Source organism: Anolis carolinensis, chromosome 4, assembly GCF_035594765.1.
Source record: "Anolis carolinensis isolate JA03-04 chromosome 4, rAnoCar3.1.pri, whole genome shotgun sequence".
Lineage (NCBI taxonomy): Eukaryota > Metazoa > Chordata > Lepidosauria > Squamata > Dactyloidae > Anolis > Anolis carolinensis.
The window spans coordinates 102,870,212-102,893,622 of record NC_085844.1 but is presented as its reverse complement, the minus strand read 5'-3'; the positions used below and the strand labels follow the sequence as shown (position 1 = coordinate 102,893,622).

Genomic DNA, 23,411 nt, shown 5'->3' with positions numbered 1-23,411 from the left:
TGCTCTACATTTTTGTACATTCAAGCTCCAACACCATTTGGTTAGCACCAAACTCATTTTAGTAGTCTTTCAACAACAACAGAAACAATAGATCAGTGAGATTTTCAGATAATGTTCAGCCAGCTATAGTCTTAAGTATTGACTCCATCATGCAGGCTCTTAGAAATGGTCATAGACAAATTAGCTTACAGTGTGTCATTTCCTCAAATTTTTCTATGAATAGTGTAACAGAGTTAGGTTACCCTAATGTTCTGTTTGAACATGTCAATTTACAATCTTACAGTATATTAGTGCTCTTCTGTATAATTCTCAGTAGAGATAATGTTGCTTACTTCAAAGAACTGTCAGATAAAACAGAGAAACAGGTTCTGAGAAAATATTCAGGATCTGAATGATATTGCTCAAGATCACTATTGAAGACACACAAACATGTCAATTGCAGCCTGAAAAGGAGCCAATTTTTTTTCAAAATCAACATGCTTTGTAGTTTTTCTGCTTCTCCCTAAATCTTTATTCATGTCAAAAACATTTTGATAGTGAAGTTAAACAATAAGAAACAAAACAGTGTCATCCCTTAAAGTAAAAATGTAGCTGTACTCCCACTTTCCAGTGGCCCCGTTCTGTTTAAGTTCTCTGAGTTTTCTCCCAGGTTTCTTAAAGAAATTAAAAAAAATCATGTTGGGTTTTTCCCTTCTTGTCATCATATCCAAAAATAGAGCTGTTGAACTACCAACCACATTTATTAGAGTTTAAGGTGACCTTTGTCCTTTGTTAATATACCTATCTTCTTTTCCAAAACATAGAGATAATCACTTGCTTGCAAAATGTGTATAGGGTACACATTACCTACTCTCCACATTCACCTCTTGTCATTTTCTTTGTTTATCTTCCCATGAGATGACTGTCCTCCTGACACACCTTGATTATAATGGGAACTAATTATTGTCCAAATAGACTGGAATCAAAACGTTCTTTTGCTAGAAACAGAACCCTGGAGTTGAGGGATTTATCTGGTTAATGCTAAATCTCCTTCTGTTCCTTTCTTTACCAGATAGTGGGGTCAAAGTTACAGTTAGTTAATTTCCTCGTGCCAGCATCTCTCATTTCTCCATGACAGCTATGGAGGCTTTGTTGCCAGCAGAAGAAAGATTAAACACAGAACTAATTGTTGGCAGATCAACCGAAAAGTGGAGTTAAACATCTTGTTTGCCTGAGATGACCATCAGAGTTATCCCTTGTGGATGTTTGCTATTTTTCCTCCTAGATTTTTGGCTGTCTTACCAAGAACAAAAGCAAATATACTGCAGAGCTGAAGCTCCGTGTCTCTCCTTTTTCCTCACAGATATAAAGTGCTCATTTTCCATGGATTTGACTTCATAGTAGAAACATAGAGTTATGGATGGAGATGTCATATATTGTATTGAGTTACATAGACTGTAAGCTGTTAGCATGTCATCTGTATGTGACATTTGAAGTGCTCTCATAGGTACAAAATGACCTTTCATTGGTAGAATATTTATGTCATCAAAGACAGTTTCATTACTGAGATAGAAAAATGTCCCATGATACAAATAGTATAAGAGTTTTCCCCCTCACTTCATGTCTACCTTTTTGGGCTTAGATATTTGGCTATTATAAATCATACTGTGTTCTGAAAATATGAGTATTTTTTAACCTCATGATGCCCTCTCACTGGGGTTGGAAAAGTAAAATCATTTATCTTAGTATTTGAGAACAGGAAATATTTTTCTACCCCAGTAATGAAGCTATTTTACAAAAGGTAAATATTTTCCAAAAGAAAGGACATTTCTTGTGCCTGTATGAGAGTACTTTGCTAATAGATCTCTATGACATATTCTGATTCCAAAACTAGGCATGGGGTGTTTTTTCCTCTCATCAGCTAAACAGAGCAAAAGGGGGGGGGGGAGTCTGTAATTTTTGGGAGGGAAATTTCTTATCCTTGTTTGTGGTGTGTTAGTGGAAATTATAAAACTATAAAAATGATCAATTTGGGAACATTATTTATTATCTTGAAGGAAATGTCATGGAAAGACTATAGCAATATTATGCAGCAATATTATGAATGTGGGGGTGTGTGAAATGACTCCTTTTAGTGCTTAAGAGTTAAGGGCGGAAACCACACATAGACTTACATCTATGAATAAATCTTACCTTAGTGTAAGAGGGGGTGACCTCTTTTTCCTGAAGTCATGTGGATACCTTTGTTTACTTATGGGAACAAGGGAGAGGGCCTTCTCTGCTGTGGCCCCCCGATTGTGGAACTCATTGCCCGGTGAGATTAGGCAAGCCCCCACACTAGCAGCCTTTAAGAAAGACCTGAAAACATGGCTCTTCCGTTGTGCCTTTGGAGAGTAATCACTACATACATCCCTTTTGCTGCTCTCCTTCAATATTTGTCCTCCAGATCGCACCGCCACTTTATGACCCTGTCCTCTGTGGTTTTTACTCCTACTTCCTTTCTCACTTCGAGTTTTAATCTAGTGTTCATGTGGTCCGCCCATGGTTTTATTGTTCTTTTGATCTTGTTTAATGTAGTGTATATTTTCTTTTATTGTGTTGTTTAGTGTGCTATGATTTGTTGTTCTATTATATTTTGTTATATTGTATTGTTCTGGGCATGGCCCCATGTAAGCCGCCCCGAGTCCCCGTTGGGGAGATGGTGGCGGGGTATAAATAAAGTTTATTATTATTATTACTTTGTTCACTTAATGCTCAATTGCAGCTCCATCACTTGAGCGACTAAAACGATAAGTGCCCTCCTCCTTCCTGTGCTGTGGAAGTGCAGGGAAAAGGGGATGGGGCACTGTTCTGTGGCAGCTTGGACTGCTTCAAATTAGAACTGGCTCAGCTGTCCAGACCAACTCAGAAATGCAGGGCTACTCAGGGGTTTCAGGGAAATTCCTGGCTATTTCCCTACTTCAACTAATGCAGGGTAACTCAGATAACTGTTTTTACCACACATTATGTGCTGGAAATGCCTGGATTTCATGTGGATGTTCATAAGTGACTTCTGGTACAATTCATGATTTTAGGCCAGCGTAAACAGGTTCTATGTCAATTTACAACAGATTTAAAAACAATACATCCACAAATAAAATGATTGCAAAAGCACCTTTCAAATAGTTTTAAAAGTACAAACAGTTAAACCAGCCAAGCAACCATCCCTCATCTTAAGGACTGAAGGCCATGCGAATATATTACCAGTCTTTCAAGAACTGTGCAGGCTTCCAATTTTCTCTGAGCTCATTTCAAGGCAGTGGTTTTACCTACAAAGCCGTAAACAGCTTGGGGCCATGATATCTGAAAGACTACCTCCTCCTATTCTAATTTAATTGAATTAGGAATATTGGCTTTAAAACTCCTGGATCATGATTAGGAAACTCCTTCATGATGAAGGAGAAGATAAACAATTCAGGCTACTAATTTTCTTCCTCAAATCAAATATCTTTAGATTGCCTTCATCATTTCTTGATTTGAAACCTTCACTTTCAAGTTTGTGAGAGCAGGGAAGATTAAATTAGAATCTTTTTTGTTAATTCCTGTGTCTTTTTGTTTAATTGCAAGAACAGGGTCTTGTTGAGAGTAAAGCCTCACCGATTTCTATGGCATTTAACACTGTCATGGCCAAAATAATATTCTTATTGATGGATGCAGCTAACCTTTTTTTCTTGTCCCATTGCTGAGATTTTATAAAACTGGCAAATTGGTTGTTAGCTTTTTCCAAGAAAAGAAGTATCATTTACAATTCCCAAAAGTAAAATTGGAATTTTCTGGAAATTTGAAAAGTTTCAGTTTTCCAAATATAATTCAAAGGAATGCAAGGATTGCTAGAGTAATTTAAATCAGGTATTTAGGGAAAAACATATTGAATTACAACAGCCAATGGGTATGGTATCTGGTCATATTCAGATATTATAACCCGGAACAGTAAATTTCCAAGCTCTCAGTTTAAGACACTTTTGTTCTAGGACCAAATAGACATCTAGTATGGCTAGCCAAAGGTAAAATCAAGGAGAGCATGATAGCTAGGGCCATAGTCTGGTAACCACTCTTAAGTATGTGAGTATTGCCTTATGAGGATTCCCCTAGTTACACTGTTTTTAATAGGCACTGGTCTATTGGTCCTTCTTTATGTCTAGTCCTTCTTTATAAAAGCAATTTTTATCCTATTGGGCAACAGCACATTGAATGGTAACAAACAAGTTGTATAGGAAGGAATGATTACTTTTATTTGTTGTGCCAATTAGTTCCCTTAGATGAACTTGACATTTAGCAGAAAAGAGCCAACAATAGTGCTTTGTTCAACTCTCTGATATTGGAAAATATGCCAAAAAAGTTAGTTATTATCTGTTTTCACCTTTGCCCAGAGATTAGTGTAAAGTGCTTCAAACAAAAACTCCTGTTGGAAGTTAATGTTTAGCCAATTCAACTTAGACTACAATTGTTCTGTTCAGTGACTCCAAAGCCACTAAAAATGTGGTCACATCCTTCATGTGTGTCTGTTTGGCTGCCTAATCTTCAGGAATCAATTGTCCTTTTAAACCTAATATATGTTTTTAGGGGTGCCCTTGAGCAACTCTCCCTCTCTCTTTCTCCCTCTGAGCCACCACAAAAGCAAAGCCTGGAAAGGAAGGCTACTGTAAGGAAAGGGGCACTATGGGAGTCAAATTGAATTATGAGGCTGGTTGTTATGGCTGAGTGAATATTGCTTTAAAACCTTTGTTTAAGGTTTGGTTGGCATGATCATCTTCAAAAAATCTTTTTATTGTAAAGGCTCTACTACAAACAGACCTTTTACTAAGATGGTATTCTCTACCTCATCACAGGGAGCCTTTTTAAAAAAAGGAAAGGATGTGTTAAAATTGGAGATGGTTGCTGTACAGTGATCATTTGTATTTTGAACAAGACAGTTGACTGTTTGAATCAAGTGAAGATTCTTAAGGAAGACAAAGATCTTAATGTGTCTGCCTAAGAACATATGTAATTGAAGATTCGAAAGATTGGAAACTAGTCACACACACACACACACACACACGGTCTTAAATGCACCCTACTTTGATTATAAATTAGATGGTTTGTGTTAAGAACTAATTCAAAAAGATATCAGGACTATTCTCTCTCTCACACACACACTCTCTCTCTCTCTGTGTGTGTGTGTGTGTGTGTGTGTGTGTGTGTGTGTATATATAATGCTGCCCTTTTTCCCCTCTTGTTTCTGCAGTCAGTGGTTCAGCGTTCTGAGTCAAGTTCATGCTTCCACAGAACAGGAAATCAGAGAGATGCATGATGAACAAGCGAATCCACAGAATGCCGTGGTAAGGAAGGATTTTGAAGGCATACCCTCAGCCTCTGGGGCCTGTGTTTTTAAAACCAGGAGGTCTAATTTGACAATTATACTTAACTATGCCATGTTGTGTTATCCATATTATGTAACTGCAGTCTGATTGTTAGATCCCACTGCTGCATTTTTTCAAGTTGGAGATGCCAGTGTTCAATTGTCAGATAGGGTTTGAACTGTTTGTACTTTGCCATCAGAGAAAGACAGCACCTACTTGACAAAGCAAACTCTGTCCAGTTCCATCTGTCCATTCCGCTCCATCATGGATGGAACATGGCAGGGTCTCTATACCTTTAGTGAATTTTAGTGAACCGTACCTCGAGAAGTCTGACTTGACCATGGTGGTCCACGCTCTGGTTACCTCAAGGATGGATTACTGTAACGCACTCTACGTGGGGCTGCCCTTGAAGACGGTCCGCAAATTGCACTTGGTACAACGGTCGGCAGCCAGGTTACTAACTCGAGCTGCTTATAGGGAGCGGTCAACCCCCTTGTTCAAGCAGCTCCACTGGCTGCCGATTATATTCTGGGCCCAATTTAAGGTGCAGGTTATTACCTATAAAGCTCTAAACGGTTCGGGATCTGCCTATCTTCGTGACCCCGTCGTCCCCTATGAACCCACCCGATCGCTGAGATCTTCCGGGGAGGTCCTTCTCTCACTTCCACCCTCCTCACATCTGCATTTGGTGGGGATGAGAGAGAGGGTCTTCTCGGCCCTGGCTCCCAGACTCTGGAACTCCCTCCCCAGGGAGATTAGGTTGGCTCCCTCTCTACCTTCCTTCAGGAAACAACTGAAGACTTGGATGTTTCGGCAGGCCTTTGGAGATACAGTCATTAATTAATCAGCCCCAGAGGGTTTTTAATAATCTATCCTGTATTTGTTACGATTTTACAATTTATGTGTTTTAAATGCAATTTTTTATCCTGTATTTTTGTTTTAATTGATATATTGTATTACTGTTTTATCTTTTTATAGTGTGATTTGTATTATGTTGCCTATATTTTGTCCTATGTTGTTTGGGCCTCTGCCCCATGTAAGCTGCCCCGAATCCCCGCGGGGTGATGGTGGCGGGGTATAAATAAAGTTTTATTATTATTATTATTATTATTATTATTATTATTATTATTATTATTAATTTGATGGGTAGTCCGGGAGCTATTTTTTGAGGGAAGAGTACTGACAGAAATTGCCATGAGGCTGGCCCAATTAGAAACAGTTTGTTACAGAATAACGAACAATATATAGAGTGGGTTCAACGTTTACTCTGTATATGCAGGTATCTGTACTGGATTCTAGGATGTAAAGCAGGTATGGGTAATTGCAACATGCCTAGGAACCACTGTTTTGCTCTGGAGTTGTCTTGGGATGGCATGGATTTCCAGAAATGCAAACAAAGAAACAAAATATAAACAAGGGACTGGAAAAAAATAGATATATTTCGGTATGTGGAAGGAACCTGCAACCTATTATATAAAAGAAAACTGCAATTTCTAGGAGAGGCATTTCACCTTTGAAGAAGGGCAAAAACTTGGCAATTTGAACTTCTCCAGGGCTACAAAAACAGTCTTAGAAGCTGCATTGTCCCCGGTGCAACACTTTGCCCTAAAGCCAACATCATACCGTTGTTGCAGTACCAGCAAGATGGCACTTGGTTCTCTTCCCTCTCCTCCACAGACCTTGGTGCCCAAAGATGGCTTTCCTAATGTTGCAGAAAAGGTATTAAGGTGCACAGGAAAGGAGAATTTCCCCACTTCTGATTCTGTTGACAAAACTGCTTTTGTCAACAGATACACTCCTTTGGAATCTGGCCAAGATAATTCTTCACCCTAAACAAGACATTTGCAATGGAAATGTGATCTCACAAAATTATTGTGGGCTGCTTTTGTTCTTTAGTATAAGGAGATGGTCTGAAAACCAATTAGAATAAATCTGGTGGAAATCATCTAACCTGAGTGAAAGTTTTCCGCATGGCAGAGGGTTGGACTACATGGCCCATGTGATCTCTTCCAACTCTATGATTCTGTGATTATATGTTCATTTGATTGATATGGTTCTCATTACTCTCATGTAGTTCATGTTAACTCCACCAACATTTACTGTTTCCATCACTTTTTTAATCATATATGTAAGAATTGATTTCTAGTAGTTGCATCCATTTGGTTTCAGTAAAACAGTAAATTTTCATTTTGACATAGGGAACACTGGATGTCGGGCTGATTGATTCTGTCTGCGCATCTGACAATCCAGATCGGTAAGTAAAACTACTGCTTTTAGAGGTGTTGGTGATTTTTTAAATATCAGATATTTTCATCAAAGAGTTCTCAAACATTTGCAAATTGTCTTCGCTTCAACTCCTGAAAACTTCATTTAAAAAATGGCCAGGGAGGAAATATTTAGTTAGAATATTTATCTTTTAGTTAGAATATTTATCTTTTAAACTTTATTCCTAGAGTGTCTCAGGGAGAAAAGATTCATGTCTTTTCTCCCTGAAAGGAATTTAAGTAAATGGAAAAGAGAAATAGCAGCTTTGGCTGCAGCATTGAAGCAATTTACATTTCAGAAGGAATAGTCTGGATCAATATTTTTCAGGGTTTCAAACATATTTTCAGGGTTTCAAATTAGTTTTTAATGCTGGTAGTTTTCCCATCCTCCAAGAAAGAGTTTAACTTTAATAACAAATATTTTTAAAACATCAACAGCTTTAAGTACTTTTGGGCAGCGAGTTGTTAAATGTTAATATATTTATCAACCTTAGAACTTTGTCCATTGTAATCTCTATTTTATATAGTCCCTTAGATGCCCTCTCTGATAAGCATGTTTCAGGACACGTAATCACTAGCAGACAGCTACTAGCTATTAACCAACTTATCCAAAAATATATATTTAGCTGGAGTGAGTTTTGAAAGTTGTTCAGTTAAGAATGCCTCTCCTTTGGCCCCAATAATGTCTACAGCAAACTCCTTGGTCTGGTGCCTAAAAACCTGAATTGGAACCATCTCTCCATTAAACATTTATTAGCATCTAAATATAAGTTATTATAGGATGATACCAAGATGTCAAATGTCAGGATTTTAAAAACAAGTCACTTAAGGTAAAATAATAAAGTGATTCAACACTTGCCAAAATATACAGTACAAACAAGAAGGAAGTGCTTATACTGAGAGCAAACACTATAAGTCAGACTCACTTTGTTATTGATCCAAATAATAGTCATGTTTACTATACAGCCATTTTCCTTTCTTTATATTCCCTACATAGACCCAATTCATTTGTGATCATCACAGCTAATCGTGTTCTTCACTGCAACGCTGACACTCCAGAGGAGATGCATCATTGGATCACTTTGCTGCAGAGATCTAAAGGGGACACTCGTGTTGAGGGACAAGAGTTCATAGTCAGGGGTAAGGGCATTTGCGGAGAAATTTCTTAGTGGAATAGATTTTTTCTTTACTGGTGTTTTAAATAGTTAATTCAGAAAATCATTGCGTAGGCTGTGTCTTCTCTGTCCTAGGATTTTTAGAACCTTTAAGATAGCAAGAGTAACCCCATCTGTTTTAGAAGGACTGGTTCCAACAACACCACAATATAGTCAATTGTGTCTCCTCATTGGTGCTATCCCAGCAGGTTTTGACAAAACTAGAGCTGACTATTGGCTAGAAATAGCTAGCAGGGAGGCTTTCCTGCACTCTATAGTGTCAGGTCTGTTAGTATCATAAATAACTTGACAGAAGTTATTCTTACTAAAACTTGTGACATTGAATGAACTGAGGACAAATCTTTCTGAAGAACAAACAGGGTTTTAATCAGACCATTTTTCATGTTACATTGGATTTGAACCAACCCAAAATTGCTGGTTGATCTGAATTTGGAAAGAAGTGCATTTCTCAATGTTCTACACCACCTCTCCTCGACAAAATGTTTTTTGTATGTAGTAGACATTTTAAAAGTTGTTGCCAACTTCTCTGTATGCCTCCCCCCTCCTGTTGTTGTTGTTATATGTATAGCCAATATTCCCCTCTTAAATGAGACTCAGAGTAGCTCATATATTAAAAACAATAATCTTTGAGGATATCACAACAAAAGAGAAGTTCGACATTGTTACAGAAGAGCTTTAATTCATGAAGTGTAATTTCTCCTGATGACTAGGATGGCTGCACAAGGAGGTTAAGAATACACCGAAAATGACTCTGCTGAAACTGAAGAAGCGGTGGTTTGTCCTGACACACAATTCTTTGGATTATTACAAGAGCTCAGAGAAAAATGCCCTTAAGTTGGGCACCCTGGTGCTAAACAGCCTGTGCTCTGTTGTGCCTCCTGATGAGAAAATCTTTAAAGAGACAGGTAACACACTTTTCATGAGCTCTTTTCTCCATGATCCATCCAATATGACTATTATTAGTATGATGAATAATCCTAAGCAAACTTTGCAGTTTCAAATGGATATAAAATTATGGGCTCATTTCAAGCATATTTGCTTTAGCAAAACAACAGGAAATGAATTCTTTATGGAGGTTTCATAAATTGGTCTTCCATGTGTTCAATTTAAAGTCACAGAGTATTGGGATTTTCACTGTTGTGATCTGCAGTGCACAATGTAGAGGTGTAACAAAGTATAGAGAGTTGCTGCAATAATATAGTTACAATCTGCGTACTAAACATGGTTACAAGTTTGCATTTCATGATAGATTAAATTTGTTAGCCTGAGTAGAATTGTTCAAATGATTTAGATAGTACTACAGTAGAGTCTCACTTATCCAACGTAAACGGGCCAGCAGAAAGTTGGATAAGCAAATATGTTGGATAATAAGGAGAGATTAAGGAAAAGTCTATTAAACATCAAATTAGGTTATGATTTTACAAATTAAGCACCAAAACATCATGTTAGACAACAAATTTGACAGAAAAAGTAGGTCAATACGTAGTAATGCTATGTAGTAATTACTGTATTTACAAATTTAGCACCAAAATATCACGATGTATTGAAAACATTGACTACAAAAATGCGTTGGATAATCCAGAACGTTGGATAAGCAAGTGTTGGATAAGTGAGACTCTACTGTACTTCAAGAAGTGTCTACTAGTTGTCTAAACCTAATAAATGCTATGTTTTCTTACTGTCACCAAAGGCTACTGGAATGTGACTGTGTATGGACGCAAGCATTGCTACCGCCTTTATACTAAGCTGCTTAATGAAGCTACCCGCTGGGCAAGTGCTATCCAAAACGTGATTGACACAAAAGCCCCAATTGACACTCCCACACAGCAGCTTATTCAAGACATTAAGGTAAGGCTATATTCTTTCCAGCCATTAAGAAAAATAACATTTTTCTTTTTGTACATTGTTGAGAAGTAGAGGTGAGAATGATTGCTTTTCCACCCAGTTTGTCCCAAAAGCACAGTACCAGAGATATTCATGTGCTACTACCCTATTTTTCCCCATATGCTACCCTCCTTCAAATATAACCCGTGGTTCTATAAAGAAGCACATAATCCAATAGATACAGAACACCCTCTGGATCCACAGTGAACATTATCAAACTGTGATTCCTTATGTAGACAAAACAACAGCATCTCTATACAAGAGCTAAATATCAGGAGGCTTAAGGGAATATTCCATGGTTTAAAAGAAGAAGAATTTTTACAAAACTAAAAATTGGTGTGGGGAGGACTGTGATAATACTAGAATGAAAACACCACAGGAAGGATTAGATATGCATAGTTGGCAAATTGTTGAGAAGAAGATAAGGATAAACTAAAATGAAAATGGGCTGAACTGAAATGAAGTATCCCAAAAGACCTCACAACCTCTGAGGATGCCTCTGAGGATGTGGGCAATCCGTCAGGAGAGAATGCTTCTAGAACATGGCCATACAGCCTAGAAAACTCACAGCAACCCAATGATTCTGGCCATGAAAGCCTTTGACAACACATTATCCCAAAAGAGTTTGTCCCACAGTAACAAACACTATGGTAGCAATGGTGGGGGTGGACATAGTAATAATAAGGAGGAGTAACAATATTTTTTTATCTTTCTGTCTTCCAAAGGCATTATTTAAAATACATCTTGAAAAGAAAGCATATCTTTTGATAATGGTAGCAGACAGCCTTCATTGATACTGTATGGAAAGCTCTGCCATATCCCAGCACTCTGTCCTTCAACTGTTATCAGATTATGGTTACTGTTTTGTGTGACTTGCCTAAGGTCACCCAGTGGGTATTCATAGCCAAGTGAAGATTTGACCCCTGATCTCCAGAGTCAGAGTCAATTGTTCAAGCCACTGTATCATGCTCCTTCTCCAAAAACGGTAGCATCTGTTACTATAGAGATGCAACCATAGTGATCTGGTTATTTATAACAAAGATCCAGCAAATGAATCATTGATTTTTTTCTGCTTTGTGGTTGTCTGTTTTGGGAATCAGACCTATGATGTCAAGCAACAGAATATACTTTTTTATTACTAAAATAAAATGAGCGCCTGATTGCTTCTGTGCTTTGTGATAAGGAAAAGTAATAATGTTCCCATCATTGAAGAGATAGTTACCAATATGAGAAATATTTTTGCCCCTATATTGTTTGGGGTCTGAATATTTGAACACCCAGTCATATGTCATTTTGTCTTCAGAGATGCTGTTGCTTGTGGCATAGAACTGGATCTTCTTAATCATGGCACCAAGACTTTAGATTGCCCTTCCACCAATATCATGTTCCTTCTCTTCAGCATCTAAGCATTAAATACATTCATATTTTTCTTGCCTTTTAGCTTGTTTTAGCTTTGGATTCTGCTGTTGCAAGGGGTTTCACATTACTATTTATTCAGTTGCCTATTTGGTGCTTTACTGTGACATTATGCTATGTAACAAAATTTGAAAAACATCTGTTCCTGGTTTGGAAATGTTATTAAAGGTAAATGTTTTCCCCTGACATTATGTCTAGTTGTGTCCGACTCTGGGGGTTGGTGCTCATCTCCATTTCTAAGCCAAAAAACCGGTGTTGTCCATAAACACCTCCTAGGTCATGTGGCCAGCATGACTGCATGAAGCTCCATTACCTTCCAGCTGGAGCAGTACCTATTGATTTGCATTTGCATTTTTTGAACTGCTAGGTTGGCAGAAGTTGGGGTTAACAGCAGGCTCACACCCCGCTCCTTGGATTCGAACTGCCGACATTTCGGTCAGCAAGTTCAGCAACTCAGCAGTTTAATCCGCTGCACCACTAGAGGCTCCGGGTGTTATTTCCTGTTTAATTGTGTGATGCTTACTTTGAAAGTAGTTGTTATACTCCAGAAATATGTTTTTTTGTGGCTGCCACAAACTATGTTAAATTGGTTGATACTCTAGATATTCATTGAAAAACTATAGCAAAATGGGCTGCAGGATGTCCTGCAAAAACAACGTTTTTGCAGTTTAGTAAACCTTTTCCATGTTTTTATGATACACCCAATTAGGAAATGGCATTTATTACCTAGCAACAAAAAATCAGGTTTCATAGTGTTATAGGAGCTTTTTTGCATTAGTTTTAATCTATAGTGTAAGCTATCATGGAGACAAATGCCCAAAACTTATATAGGAATTCAGTATAAATATTTAAGAATGCAGGCTTTCCTATGAAATGTTTTCAAGCAGCATTTAAATACAAGATAGTTCCTCTTGGCAGGCTCATTGGAGCTGTAGTTTAAAAACTTGATTTACTGCTAAACTTTCACAAGCATTTAGTAGTGGGTTATTTTCACACTTGCATTGCAAATAATTCTGATTTTTGTGCTTTTACACAGGAGAACTGCCTGAACCCTGAAGTAGTTGAACAGATCTATAAGAGGAACCCTATTCTTCGATACACACAACACCCACTGCATTCTCCATTGTTGCCTCTTCCGTACGGAGACATCAACCTAAATTGTACGTCCATCACATATTTTAGCTCGTTCTCCTTGTTGTACAAAACAGTTTCTGCATAGAAACGTCAATATAACCATATTCACAAAAATCAACTGGCATTTTACTGCTTTTACTTTGATCGAGTCCCTTGTGTCTCTTTTTATGGTCTTGCTACTGTTCCTTAGCTCATGGCATCATCGAGGCACTCAAGCCCCAGCACCATGTCAAGGTAACGATCCTTTGCATGGGGAAGGTCATGGCAGAGAGGACAGACTAAATACGATCCCTGGGGAAGGTAATGGCAACTGGGATGATGCAGCCACCAAAGACACAGGGAAATGTTTACTTTTACTTTAAAGGGTAGCGAAACTTGGCTTAGAATGTATGTAACAGAGGCTTGGATGTTGAAAAACAGTAACAAGTTTATTCAGGTACATAAGCTTAGCGATTTCAGTGTTGCTTCTCACTTAGAGGTACACTTCTTCAACAGTTACAATGATAACATGTGATGATACAAGTCTCAAAAGGATTATTTCTTCCCTTGAGCAGTTTAAACTTTTTTTCTTTACTGATGTTCTTAATTCAACTGATAACTACAGATCCAACTGGGATTTCTTTCCCTTTATCACTCAAACTCCACTACTAACTCAAATAAGTCACTTGACCTATTTAAACTGACTCAAACTAGAGATCTCAACTTCCCTGGTTCTCACCACCTTAGAATCGGTCTTCCCTGTGATTTCCTGATCACAGACTGAACTCTTTTATCAAATTCTGCTCCCTTTTACCAAATGGCAGTTGGCTCTGCCTATGTTTCTATGGCAACCTGCCTCAAAATGCTGAGCTGGCTACCATCCCCCACTCACTGATATCTCTAATACTTACCCATTCCAAACATATACCTATAATTAAAGGTAACAACTGTAAACCAAAATGTACACTTCACCACAGCAACCCACCCCAGTATTCTTGCCATGAAAACTACACGGATCAGTACAACCAGAGAAATGTCAGTATACCATCGGAAGATAGGACTCCCATGTCGGAAAATGGTCAAAATGCTATTGGGGAGGAGCAGAGGACTAGTCCAACTTGCCCCATATGTGATGACTCAGTTAGCTCAAAGCTGAAAGGAAGGCTAATGGCCGACGGTGCTGGAGGTGAATGACAAATCCGATGTTCTAAAGATCAACACACTATAGGAACCTGGAATATAAGATCTATGAGCCAGGGCAAACTGGACGTGGTTATTGGTGAGATGTCAAAATTAAAGACATTTTGGGAGTCAGTGAACTGAAATGGACTGGAATGGGCCACTTCACAAAATATGACCACCAGATCTACTACTGCAGACGAGAGGAACATTGAAGAAATGGAGTAGCCTTCATAGTAAATAATAAAGATGCGAAAACAGTGATTGGATACAACCCAAAAAATGATAGAATGGTCTCAATTCGAGTTCAAGGCAAGCCCTTTAACATCATAGTGATCTAAATATACGCCCCAACCACAGCTGCTGAAGAAGCAGAATTAGATAAGTTCTATGAGGATCTGCAGCACCTACTGGATAACACACCAAAAAGAGACATTATTCTCATTACAGGAGATTGGAATGCTAAGGTAGACAGTCAAATGATAACCAGGATCACAGGCAAACATGGTCTGGGACAACCAAATGAAGCAGGACGTAGGTTGATAGAATTTTGCCAGGAAAACTCACTGTGCATAACAAACACTCTTCCAACAACCTAAAAGACAGCTTTATACATGGACTTCACGAGATGGTCAACACTGAAATCATATTGACTACATCCTTTGCAGCCAAAGGTGGTGGACATCTATCCAGTCAGTGAAATCAAGACCTGGAGCTGACTGTAGTTCAGATTATGAACCTCTTATTGTAAAATTTAGAATCAGACTAAAGAGAATGGGGAAAATATACAGACCAATTAGATATGATCTCACAAATATTCCTAGTGAATATGCAGTGGAGGTGAAGAATAGATTTCAGGGACTAGATTTAATAAATAGAGTCCCAGAAGAACTATGGACAGAAGTCCACAACATTGTTCAGGAGGCGGCAACAAAGTATGTCCCAACGAAAAAGAAAACCAAGAAGGCAGGGTGGTTGTCTGCTAAGATACTGGAAGTAGCCCAAGAAAGAAGGAAGGTGAAAGGAAACAGCGATAGGGGGAAATATGCCCAATTAAATGCACAATTCCAGAGTCTAGCCAGAAGAGACAAAGAACTTTTTTAAACAAGCAATGCATGGAAGTGGAAGAAGACAACAGAATAGGAAGGACAAGAGCCCTCTTCCAGAAAATCAGAAACATCGGAGGTAAATTTCCGGGAAAATGGGCATGATCAAAAACAAAGATGGCAAGGACCTAACAGAAGCTGAAGAGATCAAGAAAATGTGGTGAGAATATACAGAAGATCTGTATAGGAAGGATAATAATATAGAGGAGAACTTTGATGGTGTGGTGATTGAATTAGAACCAGACATCCTGAGGAGTGAGGTTGAATGGGCCTTAAGAAGCATTGCTAATAACAAGGCAGCAGGAGATGATGGGATCCCAGCTGAACTGTTTAAAATCTTGAAAGAGGATGCTGTCAAAGTGATGCATGCCATATGCCAGCAAATATGGAAAACATAAGATTGGCCATCAGATTGGAAAAAATCAATTTATATCCCCATACCAAAAAAGGGAAAGACTAAAGAATGCTCAAAATTCCGTACAGTGGCACTTATCTTCCATGCCAGTAAGGTAATGCTCATGATCCTGCAAGGCAGACTCCAGCAATACATGGAGCGAGAGTTGCCAGATGTACAAGCAGGGTTCAGAAAAGGGAGAGGAACAAGAGACCAAATTGCCAATATCCAATGGATAATGGAGGAAGCCAGGGAGTTTCTGAAAAAAATCTACTTCTGCTTTATTGACAATTCTAAAGCCTTCGACTATGTGGATCATAATAAACTATGACATGTTCTTGGTGGTATGGGGATACCAAGTCATCTTGTCTGTCTCCTGAGAAATCTGTATAAAGACCAAGTAGCCACAGTAAGAATAGATCACGGAACAACAGACTGGTTCAAGATTGGGAAAGGAGTGCGGCAGGGCTGCATCCTCTCACCCTCCCTATTCAACTTGTACGCAGAACACATCATGCAACATGTGGAGCTTGAGGAATCCAAGGCCAGAGTTAAAATTGCTGGAAGAAACATTAACAACAATGCAGATGATACCACTCTGATGGCCGAAAGTGAGAAAGAGCTGAGGAGCCTTATCACCAAGGTGAAAGAAGAAAGTGCAAAAGCTGGGTTGCAGTTAAACATCAAGAAAACCAAGATCATGGCAATTACATCTATTGATAACTGGCAAATAGAAGGAGAAAACGTGGAGGCAATGTCAGACTTTATATTTCTAGGCGCGAAGATCACTGCAGATGCAGACTGCAGCCAGGAAATCAGAAGACGCTTACTTCTTGGGAGGAGAGCAATGGCCAACCTTGATAAAATAGTGAAGAGCAGAAACATCACACTGGCGACGAAGGTCCGCATAGTCAAAGCAATGGTATTCCCCATAGTAACCTATGGATGCGAGAGCTGGACCATAAGGAAGACTGAGCGAAGGAAGATAGACGCTTTTGAATGTTAGTGTTGGAGGAAAATCCTGAGAGTGCCTTGGCCGCAAGAAGATCCAATCAGTCCATCCTCCAGGAAATAATGCCCGGCTGCTCACTAGAGGGAAGGATATTAGAGGCAAAGTTGAAGTATTTTGGCCACATCATGAGAAGACAGGAAAGCTTGGAAAAGATCATGATGCTGGGGAAAATGGAAGGAAGAAGGAAGAGAAGCCGACCAAGGGCGAGATGGATGGTGAAGTGACTGGCATGAAATTGAAGGAACTGGGGGCGGTGACAGCTGACAGGGAACTCTACCGTGGACTGGTCCATGAGGTCAGGAAGAGTCGGAAATGACTATGCGATTCAGCTAGTTAGCTACTGTTCCTTAATAGTAGAAGTAATTAAGAAAGATCATTGATGTGCTCAGCTCAGAGCAGCTCCTAGTCATTTCATAGATTTTAGTGTTTCTTCAACATATCTTCTCATCCTATCCAGAATGTTCTAGGCAGGAATCACCAAGTCCTTGGGGCCAGATTTACATGGGAAGATTTGGGGAGTGCTAAACAAGGCTGAGACTCGGTTGTTGTGTGTTTTCAGTATGGCCATGTTCCACAAGTATTCTCTCCTGATGTTTCACCCACATCTATGGCAGGCATCCTCAGAGGTTGTGAGGCTGAGACTGTAAGGAAGCTAGTCGCACAAGGTTGAAGGAGAGATTGCTTCTGTACAGAAAATAAGTGGCTTCTCCCAGTATGAGATAAACACAGTGCTGTACAGGAACTGTAACTGGAAAAAATAATCAATCTCTAAATCTTTACCAAGCTAATTAGTTCAAACAAGACATGTATTCAAAAAGTCTATTTATTCCAATTAAGTAAACATGCTAGACATGTGTTTACTTTATCTTGAATTTTGTAATTATGGAAGGCTAAACTTAAACTGTTCAGATATCATACATCAAATACTTGCCTTGCTTGAAAGCCAATGCTAGTGATTTATGGTACACTTCCATGTTTCCATTCTCTAGTGCTCAAAGAAAAAGGCTACACTACTCTTCAGGATGAAGCTATCAAGATTTTTAATTCTCTGCAGCAACTGGAATCTGTGTCAGATCCTATTCCTATCATTCAGGGTATTCTTCAGACGGAACATGATTTACGACCACTTAGAGATGAGTTGTATTGTCAGCTCATCAAACAAACCAACAATGTCCCTAACCCAGGGAGTGTGGGCAATCTGTACAGCTGGCAGATCCTCACATGCATGAGCTGCATGTTTCTGCCAAGCCGGGGTATTCTCAAGTACCTGAAATTCCACCTGAAAAGGTAAGCAGACGAATTAGTACATGCAACACATTAGAATTTGTTTATTTGTAGACCAAAATCTCCCAGAAACATTTTCCTTGTCATGCTAGATAGTAAAAGAGATGGTCTACGGAAGTTGGATGAGGAAAATAATAGAAAGATATATTGCCTTTCTGTTCTTGTGCTCCTTTTCAGAAGCTAGTCTTATGGAATATACTTCAGAAAAAGGTGGACTTTCTCTTTTTGATGGTATAGATCCAATTATTGTTGTTGTTATTATTATTATTATTATTATTTTATTGTATGACACGGCAAACAAGATAGATATGCTGGATTTTGTATCACAAAATCACAAGTCGAACACTTCCCAAGTGTCTAGGACTGTGTGATGTATTTTCGGATGATGCGCGCAGATCCCAGTAGGGTGGCCTTTTGCAGTTGGCAGATTGTAATTTTGTCAATGTCTATTGTTTTCAAATGCCGGCTGAGATCTTTTGGCACGGCACTATTATTGTTGTTGTTGTTGTTGTTGTTGTTGTTGTTGTTGTTACCAGCCTCTCCTTGTGGCTCGAGACGGATATACATAGCTAAAACAAAGAGATAAAACCCATTAAAGTACATATAACAAGATGGACAGAGGTAAAATTCAAATTTAAATTCATTGACAAAATGTGGATTAAAAATAAATGAAAATAATACAATATTAATAATAATAATAATAATAATAATAATAATAATAATAATAATAAATGAAAATAATATTCCACCACATTAATCTTTGTTATAGGGAGCCCCCAGTGGCGCAGTGGGTTAAATTCTTATGCCAGCAGGAGTACTGACCTGGAGGTTGGGTTGCTGACCTGAAGGTTGCCGGCTCAAATCCGGGGAGAGTGTGGATGAGCTCCCTCTGTCTGCTCTAGCTCCCCATACAGGCACATGAAAGAATCCTCCCACAAGGATAGTAAAACATCAAAACATCCTGTACAACATCCTTCCAGACGGCCAATTCCCTCACACCAGAAGCGACTTGCGGTTTCTCAAGTCACTCCTGACACACAAAAAATCTTGGTTACAAGACTGTTCTGGGGGCAGGAATGAGTTGAATCCAGTAGGACTCAACCCAGAGAGTGGTTGGTAAAGAAAATTGTCACCCATGTTTTTTCTTCGTGTACTCTGTGAATGCACACTAATGGAGAACGCTGCGCCTGCGCAGGCTCCAACGGATACTCTTCCAAGCTAAAGTTTGAAATTTGGCGGTAACCCCGCCCCTCTTCCCGGAGGGTATAAAGGGCGCCCTCTGCGCTCGCTCTCCAGTTCCTTTTTTTCCGCCGCAAAGCTCACTTCGGACTCTTCGTTCTTATGTCAACCACGCGTTTTAAACGGTGCACTCAGTGTGCCGCTAAGATTCCAGATTCCGACGGCCACGCTAAGTGCCTTTTCTGCCTTGGCGAAAGCCACGTCGTCGGTACCTGCCGTTTTTGCCTGGCCTTTACAGCTCAGGCCAGAAGAAATAGAGCTGCGAGACTCCGTGCAGCTCTTTACGAAAAAACTCTTGCTCCTGAGGCTTCCACTTCCACCTCAGCCTCGATGGCGTCCAGGCCTGCTCCGTCGGTATCATCTAAAACCTCGAAAACCTCGAGACCGCGACCGACCAAACTGCCCTGCACGGTGACCACCGCTACGGTATCCACCCGATCGGGCAAGATGGGCCCTTCATCAACTTCGAGTTCGGTGGCTTCGGCCGTTTCCACTCGATCCCGCCTGGCTGCGCCGCCATCTTCTTCCGCCATGAAGATTGCCTTCAAGAGGGCTCAGGAGGAATCCAGACGGGCTCAATCTGACTCGGCAGCTGTGTGCCCGATTCCCCCGACGCCGGGGAAATCGCTGAGGGTCGCGTCGAAACAACCCCCAGCAAAGAAAAGAATGATCCAGAGGTCGTCCTCCTCAGCGTCTTCGAAGAAGGACGTCCCCTCCTCTGGGCCTTCCTCTAGGAGATCCTCTCCTATCCAACCGGCACAACGCCTCCGCTCCTCTTCCTCTCCTCATGGTCAGTCCTCGGATGTGGATGCTCAAGCCTCCCCCGACCGGTCGGTCAGGACGGTTATTAAGGCTCCCCAGCCGGCACCATCTCGTCTTCCGGCTCGACAAGAACTCTTTCCCCCGGCTCAAACACCTGAGAGGGGTAGACAGATGACGCGCTTAGCCCGCGCCGCCCAGGCCTCCGCGTCCAAGAGCGTTCCTCCGCAGCCGGCTCTCCCTGCTCCTGGGGTTATGCCTCATCAGGACTCTGTGCTTGTTTCTCCTCCCCGGTCCCCTCAAGGGCCCGAGGAGGATGACCCCGATATCGAACGCCCCGAGTCGATACTCTCCGCCTCTGTGGTTTCTCTCGGTCTCGACCTCTCCCCGCCTCACGACGCCTACAAGGTCGACCCACCTTCCCCGACGGATAATATCCGGGCTTTCTCCGACCAGATGGTCAGAATGGCAGACGCTCTGGGGATGGAAATTAAACAAACTTCAAAGGCTGTTACCGACCCCGTTTTCAAGAGGGTTCAAGCCCAAGCCCCGCCGGCCACCTTGCTGCCTTTTCTTCCATACCTCCTGGACGTCATCCAGGCATCTTGGAAGACTCCATCTTTGATACCTCCAACCTCTAAGAAAATAGAGGCCTGGTACCGAACCGATGACGAAGCCTTGGAATGGCTCAAGCATCACCCTGACCCAAACTCCATGGTGGTAAAGGCCTCCCAATCGTCGGGTCGACAATCCAACTCCCCGGCCGACAGAGAGGGCAAACGCTTCGATGCGGTAGGCCGCAAGCTGTACTCCGGTGCTCTCCTCCTTTGCCGCATGGCAAACTACGGGGCCTGCATGGGCGCTTATCAGCAGATCCTCTGGGAGAAAGCCCAACCTTTCTTCGCCAAACTTTCTGACGAAGACCGATCAGTCCTTTCGACCCTCCAACAGGAGGCGGACTCTCTCGCACACCACCAAATTCAAATGGCTAAGCATACCGGTGATACCGCCGGAAAAATGATTGCCCACGCGGTCGCGATCAGACGGCATGCATGGCTTCGGTCCTCAGGACTCTCTTCTTCCTCTTGACAAGTGATCGAAGACCTTCCTTTCGACACCCAGGGCCTTTTCAATTCTGGCACTGATGACAAACTTAAGTCCAATCACGACTTCAAGATTCTCGCAACAAAGTGCGGGACCGATCAACCTCAGGCTCAGCGGACCCGATGGTTCCCGCAACGGTACCGTCGCTACCCTCAGCCTTTTCGTCACCAGCCGTTTCGACGCTCGTCGAGCTCGAGTCACCACAGTCATCAGCAACAACCTCGCCGCCAGCACCAGGTCCCGAAAGGTCGGGGCAAAGGTCCTGCAGCTATGCCACAACCCCAACGTCGGGCCTGACGCCTACTCTCTCGGGGATCTTTCTATCTCCACTACTACTGCCACTACCATACCGTTCCTAGGCCCCGACCAGATCCTTCCTCTCTGCTCTTTCCTCGACCGCCTAGCTCCTTTCTACCGCGAATGGGAGTCTATCACCTCAGATGCCTGGGTTCTTCGCATTGTCAGAGACGGCTATGCCTTGGAATTCGAAACTTTGCCACCCACGGGTCACATCCTCCACACCGACCCTTCACCGGAAATATGCGCCGAGGTCGACTCCCTTCTGGCGAAGGGCGCAATCCAGCTTTCTCCTTCCGAGCAGGACACTCGAGGTTTCTTCTCGAGATACTTTACGGTTCCCAAGCGGGGCGGAGGCCTTCGGCCTATCCTCGATCTACGGGCTCTAAACCTCTTCATTCTGCCTTCAAAATTTCGAATGGTTTCAGTAGCCTCCATCCTCCCGATGCTCCGACACGGAGACTTCTTCGCCTCTATAGACTTACGCGACGCGTATTTCCACGTCTCGGTGCGAAGATCCCACAGACGCTTCCTTTCCTTCAAGCTCCTGGGACAATCTTACCAGTTCACAGTTCTCCCTTTCGGCCTCGTCACGGCCCCAAGGGTCTTTACAAAGGTGGTCGCCGTGGTGGCAGCGCACCTCAGGAAACAGGGCATTATGGTCTTTCCTTATCTGGACGATTGGATGATTATCGCGTCCGATCCCTCATCCCTTCAAAACCATGTCTCACAGACTCTTTCTCTCCTGCAACGGCTGGGCCTTCAGTTGAATGTCTCAAAGTCTCAACTCCTCCCAACCACAGAAATCCGTTTCATCGGAGCTCTCTTCAACTCCATCACGGAAACCGCCTCCCTACCGAAGGACAGGTTCCTAGCCCTTCAACAGCACCTTTCCCTCCTCCTCCGCAACCGCAGGATCCGAGCCCACGCGGTCCAAGTTCTCCTGGGTCACATGGCCTCCACGGTCATGGTTACTCCTTTTGCCAGACTACGTCTCAGACCTCTCCAAAGATGGTTCATAGACTCTTTCAAACCCCATCGGCACCCGAGCTCAATGTTTCTCACGGTACCGAACCAGGTTCGCCTCTCCCTTCGCTGGTGGCAGGACCCAGCGAATGTTTGTGTGGGACTTCCCTTCCATCCCTCCCTTCCGTCAGTCACCATCACGACCGACGCCTCCAATTTTGCCTGGGGAGCCCACATGTCGAACCTCACCGTCAGGGACCTGTGGTCCACCCAAGAAAGGTCTCACCACATAAACTTTCTAGAACTGTTATCAATCTTCAAAGCCCTCCGGGCGTTTGCCCGCTTTCTTCCCCACAAGACCGTTCTGATCCAAACGGACAACGTAGTAGCCATGTACTACATCAACAAACAAGGGGGTACGGGCTCGAGAAAACTCATGGCTCTCTCGATGGACATTTGGCTATGGTGCATAGCGAGACACATAACTCTGTCGGCAGTTCACCTTCCGGGGGCTCAAAATACTTTAGCAGACTCTCTAAGCAGAATAACGACCTCCCCCCACGAGTGGCGTCTCGATCCCGAGATCCTGAAATCCGTCTTCAACGATTGGGGCTGGCCAGCTCTGGACCTTTTTGCCTCCCCCTCGAACGCTCAACTTCCTCGATTCGGAGCGAGACTACCTCCAAACTCGACTCCGGGCTGTCTCGGAGACGCGTTTCTCCTCGACTGGACTCTCGAACCCGTCTATCTTTTTCCTCCCTTCCCTCTCATCTCGAGAGTGATAGAGAGACTCTATCTAACACCGACATCGGCCATCCTGATCGCCCCTGCATGGCCACGCCAGCCGTGGTATCCCACGCTG

The 23,411-nt window shown here is 41.8% G+C and overlaps 1 protein-coding gene across 2 annotated transcripts in view; it reads left to right on the top strand.

Moving 5' to 3' along the window:
- The window catches only part of myo10 (myosin X), a 258,827-nt gene that overhangs the window by 212,048 nt on the left and 23,368 nt on the right, over window positions 1-23,411 (top strand). For both annotated transcript variants that reach the window (XM_008108850.3, XM_016992938.2), the window contains exons 29-35: window positions 5,243-5,336; window positions 7,556-7,611; window positions 8,619-8,761; window positions 9,507-9,701; window positions 10,487-10,644; window positions 13,133-13,256; window positions 17,890-18,187. In XM_008108850.3, the coding sequence (XP_008107057.2) occupies window positions 5,243-5,336; window positions 7,556-7,611; window positions 8,619-8,761; window positions 9,507-9,701; window positions 10,487-10,644; window positions 13,133-13,256; window positions 17,890-18,187 (1,068 nt within the window). The remainder of the gene's footprint in view (window positions 1-5,242; window positions 5,337-7,555; window positions 7,612-8,618; window positions 8,762-9,506; window positions 9,702-10,486; window positions 10,645-13,132; window positions 13,257-17,889; window positions 18,188-23,411) is intronic.